The sequence below is a fragment of the Lagenorhynchus albirostris genome, chromosome 14, assembly GCF_949774975.1.
Source record: "Lagenorhynchus albirostris chromosome 14, mLagAlb1.1, whole genome shotgun sequence".
Classification (NCBI taxonomy): Eukaryota; Metazoa; Chordata; class Mammalia; order Artiodactyla; family Delphinidae; genus Lagenorhynchus; species Lagenorhynchus albirostris.
The window spans coordinates 57,994,889-58,009,652 of NC_083108.1; the positions used below are offsets into that span (position 1 = coordinate 57,994,889).

Sequence of the window (14,764 nt, forward strand, 5' to 3'; positions counted from 1 at the left end):
AAGAATTATCGTCGCTGTTGTTGACTTTTAAACAAACATGGGTTGCAAAGACAATAAGCTAACTCATCAACTGCAGGGAGCATACTTTCCTTCAGTTTTTTTTTTTTTTTTTTTTTTTTTTTTTTTTTTTTGTGGTACGCGGGCCTCTCACTGTTGTGGCCTCTCCCGTTGGGGAGCATAGGCTCCAGACGCGCAGGCTCAGCAGCCATGGCTCATGGGCCCAGCCACTCCGCGGCAAGTGGGATCTTCCCGGACCGGGGCATGAACCTGTGTCCCCTGCATCAACAGGCAGACTCTCAACCACTGCGCCACCAGGGAAGCCCTTTCCTTCAGTTTTTGAAGTCTTGTAGGCATTGACCATCTCTGATAGCAGCAAAGAACACCAGCGTGGAGTCCTGAGGCCTCTCTGATGCATCCTTAGAGTCAGACTACATGTAAGTGAAAACAGCTTAATTCCAAGGACCAGACAAGTCCCTTCCCAAGAGGCTTCTTCCAAACCAATTTCTGATATAAGAATCACACAAGGATGCTTTGGAGAGGAGCTTTGGAAGGCCAGGAAACCACTGGAGGAGAAAATGGGGTGAGCAATGATCTGGGAAAGAGAATAATGATGACAGAGGAGCAGAGGGGGAAATCAGAGGGAGACAAAGGGCAAGACGTGTGCTCTTGGCCTGTTTCTGCAGCCTGTCTGTGTTGGGTGGGGCTGGACTGTTTGTGTATCAGAAATTATTTTAAGGCTTCCATGGGTGATCTTGTAGACTTTTATTTTGAAATGATTCAAAATAAATTGATTCCGGCTTCCCTGGTGGCGCAGCGGTTGAGAGTCCGCCTGCCCGATGCAGGGGACACGGGTTCGTGCCCCGGTCCGGGAAGATCCCACATGCCGCGGACCGGCTGGGCCCGTGAGCCATGGCCGCTGGGGCTGCGCGTCCGGAGCCTGTGCTCCGCAACGGGAGAGACCACAACAGTGAGAGGCCCGCGTACCGCAAAAAATAAATAAATTAATTAATAATAAATGAAAATAAATTGATTTTAACACATGTAGCTTTTGCTTAAGAAAAAAGAAAACCTCTAAAAATATTATGACAAAGTTAGGTCTCAAAGCCACTATTTTCATTTATTTTCTTCTTTTAAGGTCTTAAAATAATGGGTGAGGGAAAGGAAGAAGGTATCCAGAATACTTGAGTCATTTTGTTTTGAGTTTACTGTTTTCAAAAAGGTGCTTCTTGGGCTTCCCTGGTGGCACAGTGGTTGAGAGTTCACCTACTGATGCAGGGGACACGGGTTCGTGCCCCGGTCCGGGAAGATCCCACATGCCGCAGAGCGGCTGGGCCCGTGAGCCATGGCTGCTGAGCCTGCACGTCCGGAGCCTGTGCTCCGCAGCGGGAGAGGCCACAACAGTGAGAGGCCCGCGTACCACACAAAAAAGGTGCTTCTTTATCTGTTTTTACCGTTGACTTGAGACATAGTTAAGAGTGGTGTGGAAATGCACAAACTTCTCCTTGTAAAGATAAATTAAGGAAAACCACAATAAAAATTATGAAGGCTATAAAAATGTATAACAGAAGAAGAATTATAATAATGACTAATCAACATAGGATGAACTCATATTGGAATTAAGATACTAGAAAATACAAATATAAAAAATGGGAAGGTGACGATGAAATACGAAGTTTCTGGTATCTCTTAGGAAGAAAGTGGCTATTGATTAAATTTATCTTTATTAACACATTAAATAATACCTACTATATTATTCTTTATTGTTTTTAAGTATTTTATAATTATTTTTAGTGAATAAGATGAAAGTCAGATTATTAACCAAAAAAGAGCCAAGAGTTGAGGGGTTGTGACTGATACTACAGACGGAGGTTTCCCAAGCTGTTTTAGATTTTATAGTAGCCTGTCGATTAGTGTTTGCTTTATACCGATTTTCTAGTAATTAAATCTGACATGACCTTTTGGTGTCCAATCAGGATTTCATATGTTCTAGTAATGCACCTGGAAACTGACATCCCATGACACTAATTATCTAGAGAAAGCCATGAATGTTTGCACAGTTCATGTTGGCACACTTTCTTATTTCAGTCTGAAAGGAGAATTTTAGGGGATGGTATGAGTGAGGTGTAAACATCACCATGTGGATGGTGTGTCCTGGAGGAAGTGGATGCACACACAGTGGATGCCTAGTTTTTTCAGACATAAGAGGAGCACCTTGTGAGCCAGTTTAGGAGAAACAGGGTATTCAGCAAGTTCCTGCTCACCAATCAACTATACTTCAATTAAAAAAAGGAAAAGAAGTAGAAAAGTTAAAAAAAAAAAAAGACTCAGGCAGTGGGTAAACCTACTCCAGTGTAAGAAGGGATTTGTCATTGCGTGAGAACCATGGAAATGTAGTAACCAAAAAAGAAAAAACCCACTGTTTAATGTCATTAATTAAGTCATCACTTATGACCCTACTTCTTTTTTTTTTAAACATCTTTATTGGAGTATAATTGCTTTACAATGGTGTGTTAGTTTCTGCTTTAAAACAAAGTGAATCAGCTATACATATACACATATCCCCATATCTCCACCCTCTTGCATCTCCCTCCCATGCTCCCTATCCCACCCCTCTAGGTGGTCACAAAGCAACGAGCTGATATCCCTGTGCTATGTGGCTGCTTCCCACTAGCTATCTATTTTACGTTTGGTAGTGTATATATGTCCATGCCATTCTCTCACTTTGTCCTATCTTACCCTTCCCCCTCCCCATGTCCTCAAGTCCATGCTCTACGTCTGCGTCTTTATTCCTGTCCTGCCCCTAGGTTCTTCAGAACCTTTTATTTTTTGTAGATTCCATATATATATGTGTTAGCATACAGTATTTGTTTTTCTCTTTCTGACTTACTTCACTCTGCATGAAAAACTCTAGGTTCATTCACCTCGTTACAAATGACTCAATTTCATTTCTTTTCATGGCTGAGTAATATTCCATTGTATATATGCGCCACATCTTCTTTATGCATTCATCTGTCGATGGACACTTAGGTTGCTTCCATGTTCTGGCTATTGTAAATAGAGCTGCAATGAACATTGTGGTACACGACTCTTTTTGAAATTATGGTTTTCTCAAGGTATATGCCCAGTAGTGGGATTGCTGGGTTGTATGGTAGTTCTATTTTTAGTTTTTTAAGGAACCTCCATACTGTTCCATAGTGGCTGTATAAATTTACATTCCCACCAACAGTGCAAAAGGGTTCCTTTTTTCCACACCCTCTCCAGCATTTATTGTTTGTAGATTTTTTGATGGTGGCCATTCTGATTGGTGTGAGGTGATACCTCATTGTAGTTTTGATTTGCATTTCTCTAATGATTAGTGATGTTGAGCATTCTTTCATGTGTTTGTTGGCCATCGGTATATCTTCTTTGGAGAAATGTCTATTTAGGTATGACCCTACTTCTAACAAGGCATTATTTCATTATAGCTTCAATGCCAATCTTCTCTTCTTTTAGTAAATTAAAATTAAAATTCCATTGGACTGGTCACTAAATTAAATTTCCACTGGTGAACATTCTAACCCTGTAATGCTGGACATAAAGGGTGTTTCACATGAGAGCTGTCCTTAGAAAATGCTGCCAGTTATATTTTTGAATTTAGGTTAAATAAAGTATTCCCAAGTTTTCCCCATCACAGAACAATTTCTCAGTGTTCGCTTCTAAATCTTTAGTTGATTTTTATTGTTTCTTTCAAATGGTAATCGGGGGGGTATTCTTAACAATTCAGGAAAATAAGCAAATTTCATCCTGTGAACCTAGCCGTCTCCACTTCGCTTTTCTTTTTCTGCAGCTGAAACCAAAAATTATTCATAAAAATTCCATGATTTTCACTTAAGTAGCCTCAGGGGAGAGCAGATGCACCTATCAAATAAGTGTTGTTAAGGATTACTAATTATTAATGCAGAAGCCAACTGCTTTCTGTGTCACCATTGTCACTTTTGTGACATACCAGACAGATGCAGTCCGTAAAGCATGGTGGCATATTCTACCTTTTATGTTTCACTGCTGCAAAAATGAAAAGCTACTAAATGTAAAATTATAAACGTAAGTGTTATAGAAGCATCAGATTGAAAACTCACTTAAAGTTTTGTAATAAAAACTTATTCAGAAAACACTGAAGGGACATCTGATGTTTGGAACGTTGAGTAACTGACTTCATAATACTTATTCTAGATTATCTCCAGCAGCAGCAATAACAATAATGGATCAGAAATTTAGGGCGACTTTTTTTTGTTTTGTTTTGTTTTGTTTTGTTTTTTTTGTGGTACTCGGGCCTCTCACTGTTGTGGCCTCTCCCATTGCGGAGCACAGGCTCCGGACGCGCAGGCTCAGCGGCCATGGCTCATGGGCCCAGCCGCTCCGCAGCATGTGGGATCTTCCCGGACCGGAGCACGAACCCGTATCCCCTGCATCGGCAGGCGGACTCTCAACCACTGCGCCACCAGGGAAGCCCATAGGGCGACTTCTATTTATGAGCTTGAAAATGAATGCGTAAATCTTAGGCCTCTCTTTTCCACATCGGAAAAGGGGTCTTTCAGCATCAGGGGTCTTCGGTTCCGATGGAGTGAGCTGGATGCCACAGGACCTGACCAAGCCTACGCCCGGCCAGTGCCCAAAGCCAGGACTCCTAGTTTCTGCAGCTGCACTGCCCTTGGGGTCCCCGCCCCTTCCCTCTGTGCTCTGCCATTCGGTGTGCACCCCACACCATCCAGTCCTATCAGGTAGTTAAAGGCTGATGTGCGCAAACAAGGCCCCTGGGCTTTGGGGGTCATTCTGAAATTTTCAGAGTGTACCTGGATTGATGTGGGTGGGAATCCCAGTTTCAGAGTCACTTAGCCTCCTAAGCCTGGTTTTCATCATAAGATAGAAACATAGTTGTGATGCTGAATAAATGAGATGGTGCGTGTAACACACACCTGGCCTGAGGACTTATCCACCTGCCTCACTTAATTGTCCACCATCCTTCTCAGCCCGCTTCCCAGGTCCCCTTACTTTCCAGCCCAGAGCCCTCAGCTCCTTTGCTGACAAAGCAACGGTACTTCGCTACAATCCTGCTCGGTTGCATCCAAAACTGTCCTCCAAGGGCAGCCCTGTCGACCCCAGTCTGATTCAAAGGTCAGCTGATGCGTCCATGACCCACCGGCCTCTGTGCCAGCCCAGCCCAGGCCTGAAGCCCACCTGAGCCCCTGCTCTGCACCAGGGAGCCTGTCCCCCTGCCCAGCCCTGTGTGACCTTCCTGCCCCAGAATCACCACCAGGAGCCACAGGCTGCTCGCGGGCCCTGGGGTTCCCATCACTGCCTGGATGTCTCCGCTGCTGGTTTCCACCGGCCTGTGGATGGCAGGGAGCCACCCTCAGAATATAGTAATATTTTTAATATATCTAGAGTATTTTATAACTTTCCCTTTCATTAATTGGTATGGAGCATGAGCTCTTTGTTTACGGTTCTTTACTGTTCATGTTCAACATTGTCGTGTTTCTCGGGAGTTTTTTTTTCTTTTTTTGTGGTACGCGGGCCTCTCACTGTTGTGGCCTCTCCCGTTGCGGAGCACAGGCTCCGGACGCGCAGGCCCAGCGGCCATGGCTCACGGGCCCAGCCGCTCCGCGGCATGTGGGATCCTCCCGGACCGGGTCACAAACCCGTGTCCCCTGCATCGGCAGGCGGACTCTCAACCACTGCGCCACCAAGGAAGCACTCTCAGGAGTTTTTGTTCAATAAATAGAGTAGATCCCTCCACTCTGGACACTGATGTCTGTCTGCATCTGCGGGAAGCTCAGGGGCTCCCTCTGGACTTGAACTTTTGATACCTGGGCTCAGCTTTCTAGCCCACTGGGCCCACCGCCTCCAGGCCCCCTCCCTCCCTCCCTCCCTCCCTCCCTCCCTTCCTTATGGCTGCGGATACCTCGTCACACATCAGGCCAACCCACCTCCTCTCAGACAACCAAACACTTCTTCCTAGAAGGTAGGCTAAAAGATTGCTCCCTAGTTGTGTTTTTAATGTCTTCTTCTACTACTCATAAGGTCTGAACCCACAATTCTTGTAAAAATTTCGCATGTTGTCTCAAAATGGCTCCCATGTGTCCCTTCCCCACTCAGGTGGCACTAAGTCGCCCCTACTGGATGTTTCACCCAGAGGACCTGCCCCCCTCATTCCTCCCGCCAAAGTCACATCCACTCTGCACTCCACCACTGCAGGAAGAAGTACAATCTCTTCCTGACGTTGACTACTGTAGACATACATCACTGGCTGACAGTGGTCTGCAAAAGGTTTCCCTTGTGAATCCCCAAAAGAAGTTTGAAAAAATTATGTACCCCCTTTGAACATTTTAAGTTGCTATCTAAAATTTTCATCATAGGTTTATATACATTTATTTGTTAATAGGAGATAGGCAATATTTAATTATTTTCTAATATAAAAGGATTGATATAATGAGAATAAATATTTTATGATGTGCAATAAATAGAGTTTAACCACCTTACAGATTAAAGCACACCAAATCTGAAAGAAAACACATGAAACTTTCATCCATGGTTTGCATCCAGGAAAACCTGGCTGTCCTACAGAACAGCCCAGTTCCAGTTAAAAGGATAAGTGTTACCAGCCTCTACCACTTTGGATGTCCTGAAGTCCGAGCATCTCAGGATGAACCAAAACACCCCATTTTTAACACTGGATTTTTCCCTTTATATAAGTATGTTTCATAAGGGAAGGCAGGAAGCACTGTGAGTTTCCAGGGTCAGTATTTCAGTCCATCCCTTGGTTTCACACCTGCAGGTCTTTTCACCGGGGCAGTGCCCCATAGTAATATTTAAGATGAGTGAGGGCTTTGTCAAGTTTGAGAGAGACCACTGTTCCTGGAACTCCTCAGGGAGATCAGTTTGGGCAGAGTCCATAAAGCCGCTAAGTGTCTAGAAATTACTACTTTGGAAACTACCCATGTCCCCCTTGAAAAATCTCCTTGTGTCTGCAGAGGTGTGCACATCTCAGTTGAAGTTCAGGAGTCCCAGGACGCCGACCTTACTGCACTTTATATGCGAGTGTGGTGTGTTCTTGCCTTATACAGCCACAAGCCTCTTGAAAGCAGGGGCTATATTTCTGTTACCACTTTTGCATCCCTCACCATCCCTCCCAGGGTGCCTGGCACAGAGCAGGCTAAGTGCTCCCCCGTGGATGTGGGTCGCACACTCAGATTCCCACCAGGGGCCAGGAAGGGGATAAGAACGAATGAAGCAAGCTCGGAGGGGTCCGGGCAGGGGGTCGTCGCAGGGATCCCAGGGAGGCGGCACCTGCGACAGCAAAAGCCGAGACTGGAGACCCGGTCCAGGCACAGGCTGTGCGGGGCCACATTTGCCTCATTAAGGAATCTGGGTTTTACTCAGTGGAAACCCCTTGGAAGCTTTTTAAGCAGGAAAGTGACGTTTTGCAGAGGCAAGCTGTGGCTGAGATGGGGAGAACAGGCTGGGGGAGCCCCAGGGTGAGGCTACGCTGGTCATTCAGGGGGCACGTGGCTTGGCGGGGTGGGCGGTGAAAACGGAGGGAGTAAATCAGGATGTGCTGGGTTCTGGAAACGCTCGGATGCAGGGGGGGTTGCGGCCGCGGAGAAGGGGCCTTGGGAGAGGACGTGCCCACGAACTTGGCCTTTATTCTATAGCAGTGGGACCATGGGAGGCTTAAAAGAGGGAAATTGATCTCATATAAAAAGGCATTTAAAAAGGTGGTTTTTGGTGGCTGACATGGCTTTCCTTCTCTTCTCCTCTTGCCGGGATCGTGATGACTTGTACACACACACCTGTCAGGTAGGGCCCTTCCCAGTTCCTTAGATGCTTACCTGGGGGCATTGTGACCCGTGGGGTTAGACCTCACCCCATGGACAACTTTGCTGACCTCTCTCTGCCTCAGTCTCCTTTCAGTAAAATGGGGGAAGAGTAGCACCTATCAGATAAGGTTGTGATGTTTAAATTAGTAACATAATACATGTAAAACACTCAAAAGAGACCTGGGAAATAGTAACAGCTCAAAAGAAGTTAGGAATTATCCTGTTTACAGTGGAATACCAATTCGTATCTGTACCCTTTCTTCTCTTCCAAAAACTCTCATACACCACCATGAGCTCCAAAGGACCTTGACTTCCTATGGCTCTAACACAGAAAACATACTATATAGAAATGAGAATGTGAAAAGAAAGGAGGGGTAGGAGTCATCTATCAAGGTTTGAAATTATGATTTTTTTTTTTTTTTTTTTTGCGGTACGCGGGCCTCTCACTGTTGTGGCCTCTCCTGTTGCGGAGCACAGGCTCCGGACGCGCAGGCCCAGCGGCCATGGCTCACGGGCCCAGCCGCTCCACGGCATGTGGGATCTTCCCGGACCAGGGCACGAACCTGTATCCCCTGCATCGGCAGGCGGACTCTCAACCACTGTGCCACCAGGGAAGCCCTGAAATTATGATTTTTAATATCTCCCACTGCCCATGAACTAGAGAACTGGTCTTCCACAATAGAGCCATCCTTGAATGTCTTTCACTTACCCTTTTCACGGCTTTTCATTGTTTTCATTCTGCTCTAGTTCTCTCTGCCCTTTGTTGTTGCTGCTTCTCCAGGGCTGGGTGGTGTAAGAACACCCGTCCGATATACAAACTACCAAACGTAAGGTAGATAGCTAGTGGGAAGCAGCTGCATAGCACAGGGAGATCAGCTCGGTGTTTTGTGACCGCCTGGAGGGGTGGGATAGGGAGGGTGGGAGGGAGGGAGACGCAAGAGGGAAGAGATATGGGAACATATGCATATGTATAACTGATTCACTTTGTTATAAAGCAGAAACTAACACACCATTGTAAAGCAATTATACCCCAATAAAGATGTTAAAAAAAAAAAAAAAGAACACCCGTCCACACGTCTCTGCTCAGCAGAGAGAGGTCTGTACGTGCTGACGATCACCAGGGAAGTGGGATGTGGTCCTGGCCTGATGCTATTGAAATTTCAGGACCTTACCTTTTAAACGCTTCAGTTCCCCAGGGACAGCTGCTGAGAATAACCTTCCCGCCTAGTGTGCCAACATCTGTAAATGCATGGCCACAGTGAACATGGGGCTCGCACGCAGTCAGCAACTGCAGAAATCAGACACCTTCCGGGGCTGTCATTGCAGCCATTCATGCCAGAGGGAGCGGGGTTCACAGCATCCTTTGCCTGTTGTTTCCTTGTCTTAGGAGTTTATCTGTTTGTCCCCCCTGAGAGCAATCTCCAGTGACCTCTCCGTGGATTATTCTCCCCATGCTGAGGGTGTTTTCCAGCTTTGGGGAGACAGACATCAAAGGCTAGGAATACATCCCTAGCCCCTCCAGGCGGTCCTCCTCAGGTGGTCCTCCCCCAGTTTCAGCCCAGCGACAGTATGGGACTGAGAGTAAGCGCCCTGTGTACCAGGCACGCATCTGGAGACTCTCGGTGTTGGCTCACAATGGCACGGTCATCCGACGCCACCAGGAGCTGCTAAAACCACATGGTGTCAGTGAGGTCACCCCGCCCCAGCCTCCAGTGTGCTTTTTGATTTTGTTTGGGGACGTGTATCTCTGAATCATAATGTATTCGGGTCTCAGGAAATAATTTGAAATATGTTGAAGAGAAAAGGAAAACAGGATTGACAAATTTTGCATTTGTCGATGAAATGCAAATTCCAGAAATCCTTACCTTTGGGTTCCTGCCTTCTTCCGTGTTTCCCCCTCAAAAAAAAAAAAACAAAACAAGATTTAAATGAACATTCATGAAAATATCTTGAATCGTCAGCCAAGATAAGACTCTCTGGTGCCCACCCTGAGCAGCTCCATCATTGAATTGCCCCAGGTGTGGGAGGAGCTGAGTGGTGTGCAGGAGGGGCCCACGCTCACATCCAGCAGCACATGGTGCCGCCCAGGAAGGAGGCAAGGGACAAGGGACAAGGAAGATCAGGGCCGATCAGGGAGTGTCGGGGAAGGAGGCTGGGGGACCTTTTCCAGCACCAATTTTTTTCTTTCTCAGATCAACTTAGAATAATCTTTGTGTTCACATTCATTTTCAGATCTTAGCCCCAAACTGTTTTAGTTCTTCTGGATACCTGTCCTAATTTTAGCACTAAAAAGACCCTCACCTAATGCATTCTTCTCTCCTGATCTTTTTTTTTTTTTAGTCCAAGTTAATGGGTAAGAAAATCAAGACTAAATGATGATTTAGTGATCATTGTCATCACCCAAGTGAGCTTCTAATTCTTATAAATGCCCTTTATTTTAAAGATAACCCAAACGTAGTTAAGTAAACATTAAAAAACCTGTGTCACCTTAACTACCGCCTTGCCCCTCAGTAAAATGGCACAGCCATGTTCCCAGATAATACTTTATGAGGGAAGTTCCTTCTGAATCAGAAAGAACTGGGATTTCTTGATTCAGAGAGCTGGTATACGGCTTAGACTGTTCAGTAGATTCAAAACCTACGAATCTCGGGTGTTCCACAGTTCCACCGCCGTAGGAGACCACGTGACAGGTCAGAGGTGCAGCCGAATGCCCCGATGCTGAAGGTCTGTGGTCCTTCCCCAGGAGACCCAGGCCCTGGCCCCGGCCAACAAATGCAGAGTCTCTTGGGTTAGGACATCAGAATTGTTTAGAAGCTCCACAGTGATTGTAATATGCAACCAGCGTTGAGAACCACTGCCTTCGACGGAGAACAGTTAGTGGAAGCCAGGATCGCACTCTGGCTCCGGATCATGGGTTGAGTTAAGATTGGAGGCAAAGCCTCGGGGCAGGGGGCCTCAGAGGAACCACCTGCTTAGTGGTTGGGACCAGCTCCTGCAGCACTGCCCGGCGGCGCTCTGTGGACTGGGTGACCATCACGCTCATCCTGAAGAGGCTCCTGCAAAAGATGCCCCCCTTTCTATGAATCGGGAAGGAGTAAAGGCAATGTGCTTTCAAGCTTCTACAGATAATCTCTGAAATACGTCAAGAAACGGACTCATATTATCTATTAACATTACTTAATATTTGTATATTTAATATAACAGTATAATAGTAAATAACGTGGTTTATCCTGATGCATACAGACTTACTCATTCATTCGTTTATTCATTGAACTGCTATGTGCTGGGTATCCCACAGGCACTAAGGAAAGGGCAGTAAACTGCAACAGCCACATTCCCCACCCGCCCCCACCCCCCGGAACTTGAGACAAGTCATCACACCAGGGTCTGAAGCCAAGAAGGGGCAAGTGAGTTGCACCTGGGAACTTGCCCCCAGCCGTGAATGTCTCTGTTGGGCATAGAGGGGAGAGGGGGCTTTCTCCCTGAAGGCACTCGCCGTCCGCCATGCTGAGACATCTGATTCATCCACGGTAGCCCTTGTCATCAGAACTGTTTCTAGAAGTTTCAGAGTAGGTGGCACAGACCTGTGCATCTAGTGAAGGAAGCAGAAAGTGTCAGCCCTGTGTTTCAGGGTCACATTGGGAAGGCTATCTGTTTGCACAAAGATGGACTCAGGGTATTTTTTCCTTGTAAGTAACAAGCTCTTAAGTACACAGCGGAGGCACCTCTCTCCCCGAAAGCTAGAAGCATAGTGATTGATGGAATCCGCTGTTTACTTGTGCCCCCTGTAACCTTGCCTGAAGTCACTGAAATCTTCAGCCTATGCCTCAGGAGAATGGCACGCACATGCCGAGGGACGGGGCCAAATGGCAGGTGCCGCTTCATGGTGGGCAGTGTGCAGGGTCCCATAAGGGGACTCGACGCAGAGGCTCAGCGGTTGGAGGGGTTCTCACGGGGAGGGGAAGAGTGTAGCCATGGCAGCAGGAGGAATGATAGATGTTTGCATTCCAGAGAGGAGGGAATGAGGCTTGACAGTGAGGAAGAAGAAGAAAAAGTACACAGGAACCAACTGGTCATTGGTCAAGAGGAAGGGGAGATGCCTGAAGGCGCCCCCGGCAGTGCCCCCATTGCTCAGCCAATGAGTGACCAGTAATAAATATCTTTAAATGCAACTTGTTGTTTTTGTTTTTGTTTTGGCCTTTGTTTTTGCAGTTTCAACTCTTTTATTACCTTTGGGCTTTAGAAGGTGTGAGTTAAATTCCTTAATGTTCATTTTATAAGGCAAATGAAGGCTACAAGTTCTTCTTCCTAACCTATGGCTTAACCTACTGATTTCTGCAAAATAATTTATGGAGAAAGCTTTCTGTTTTTACTGATCAAATTCTACACTCAATGATAATATATCTCTTTAAAAAAAAAACTTGTCATAGAAAATTTCAAATATGTACAAAAGTCGACAGAATTGTATAATGAATCTTCATGTAACCATCACCTGGCTTAAAAATTGATCAACTTATAGCCCAAATTGCTTTAAATATACCTCCAACTTATCTCCCTCCATTCCTTATAATATTTTAAGGTAAAGGCACCTTGTTTTGCTCTGTGTGTAAAATGCCTAAGTGTGCGTTCATTCCACGAATCCTTAAAATAACCCTGAGACGTGTTCCTGAAATCAGTATGTAGATAAAGAGAGATGCAGACACTAAAGGTCTCAGTGACCCAAGTAACTTGCCCCAAATCACACAGCCAGTTCAGAGCCAGAGGCAGATCTCAAATTCTCATGTTTGAGCTCCAGACCCAGTGATCTGCAGTGTCCAGATACAGCAGCACAGCTGTCCCGACCCATCCCTAAACGTTCGTCTGAGTCCCCGTGTAACGTGACTCTCCACGCCTTTGAAGTTGTCTTTCTCTCCTGTCCTCACATGTCTGCTGGTCGTATAAAGATTTATGCTGTTACATGTAGACCCTCAAACATGCATGGACATGAAGTCGAGTTTGGGTTTTTAAAAAATCTGCATTAAAAGCAAGTTTAAGTTCCAGCTTTCCATACCTATACAGTATCTATAGCATTGGCATTTTGTAACCCATTTTTTCCCTCTTTTTTTCCCAGTCCATAAAAAGAGCTTTTGAATACTAAGATCCCAAAAGCTGGGGCAGCAGATCCCGGTCACGTTCAGTGACAGGAAGTACAACTGCTTGAATCCAACTCCTCTCTTGCTTGAAGGAGTCAGGCGAAAATTTTAAAAAGGATTAATTTGACAGATAGCACAGAATAAGAAAAATATTAGAAACAAGAAAAGGCCATTTTTCCTATAGATGCTCATTTCATTCTATATACCGTTTCCCGGGATATCTGCCAGTCGTTAGCAGGAAGAGTAATGGTACCCATTTCTTTTTTTAAATTTCACTCTTGAGTATTATGGAGATAAATAGCTAAATGATGAAGAAATAACTTTCTTTCACGGCAGTCGTTTAAGAAGGGCAAAAGAGCTCAAATGCAGATACAGTGGATGACACGAAAAAATTCAACCATGAGTGAAAAATTCAGTATTTCTAAGGGTGTCGTTTTAGAAAGAATACCCTCTCGCATCAACACTAGAAGGAGAGCTCTGTCCACCTAGAAAAGTAAGGGGACTGCCTGTGGCCATCCATAGATTTCTTTGCAAGCCCCAGAAATTTTCCAGTTGCAAACTCACAAAGAAAACAAAAGTCTCTGCTGTGTTTTGCTGCAGGACCAATGCAAGAGACCATCTATGACTTCTGGAGGATGGTGTGGCATGAAAACACAGCGAGCATCATCATGGTGACCAACCTGGTGGAAGTGGGGAGGGTAAGTGGTCCTCTCCGCCTCCTGGTCATTTGTTCCTTGCTTAGCCAGCTCTGGAAGCAGTGTGTGTCCTTCCAAAAATATCAGCTACCATGGCTCCTCCTCTCGCTTGCTTATAAATTATCAGGAAACATAGCCTGAATTGCTTTCATTTGTTGTGATAGCAACAGACAGAAAAGGCACTCAAGATTTAAAAGCAGTTGTCATCCGGCTATATTGAGCGCACAACAACACAAAAACACGGCGGAGCATGCATGCTGGTTGTTGGGTGTCAGAACACAACAGGAGGCCCCAGGAGACAGGACTGCATTCCCCACCTCTGGGAAATCCACTCTGAGAACAGCCAGCAGGCCTGGAGTCAATCCTGGGCTTAGAAATCCAGCATCTCCTCTCGCTTAGATTTTCCTTTCCTCCCTTTCCTGACCTGTAAAGTGGAGACGACACTCCGACCCCCTCCCCCCCCACCCACGCCCCCGCCACCCCAAGGTCTTGGGTTACTTCATCTGTATTGACTACGGAGGAGCTATTTTTATTTAACCAGGAATTTCTTAAGTAATTAAGATCTCGGTCGTGGGATGCGACAGGATTCTTTCCAAAGGGAAATTTTAAAACGAGCAGATACACAGGGTGCAACTGCTTTGTTGAATAGTGGCCCAATTCTGTGGTTCTGCTAGAGGACCCATTACTTCTCAGAGAGGTTGACGTTGTGAGATCTACCCTCCGCCTAGAGATTAGCCTTGAATTGAGATATCGGGGCAGAAACCATAAAGGGGTTGTTTCTTAAGATTAGCTGTCGGCCTTGAAAAGAAAGGAAATCCTGCCATTTACAACACAGATGCACCTGGAGGACATCACGCCAGGTGAAATAAGCCAGTCGCAGAAGGACAGAGACTGCGCAGTTCCACTTAAAGGAACGATGGAGGATAGTCGAATCTTAGAAGCAGAAAGTACAAGAGTGGTTGCCAAGGACTGCAGGGAGAGAGAGGTGGGGGGTGATGTTCAGTGGATATGAGGTTTCAGTTATGCCCGATGAACAAGTTCTAGAGATCTGCTGTACAAAGTGTACTTGTAGTCAACAATAGGC

The 14,764-nt window shown here is 45.8% G+C and overlaps 1 protein-coding gene across 2 annotated transcripts in view; it reads left to right on the forward strand.

Moving 5' to 3' along the window:
* The window catches only part of PTPRM (protein tyrosine phosphatase receptor type M), a 753,685-nt gene that overhangs the window by 679,903 nt on the left and 59,018 nt on the right, over positions 1–14,764 (forward strand). For both annotated transcript variants that reach the window (XM_060121788.1, XM_060121789.1), the window contains exon 21: positions 13,586–13,683. In XM_060121788.1, the coding sequence (XP_059977771.1) occupies positions 13,586–13,683 (98 nt within the window). The remainder of the gene's footprint in view (positions 1–13,585; positions 13,684–14,764) is intronic.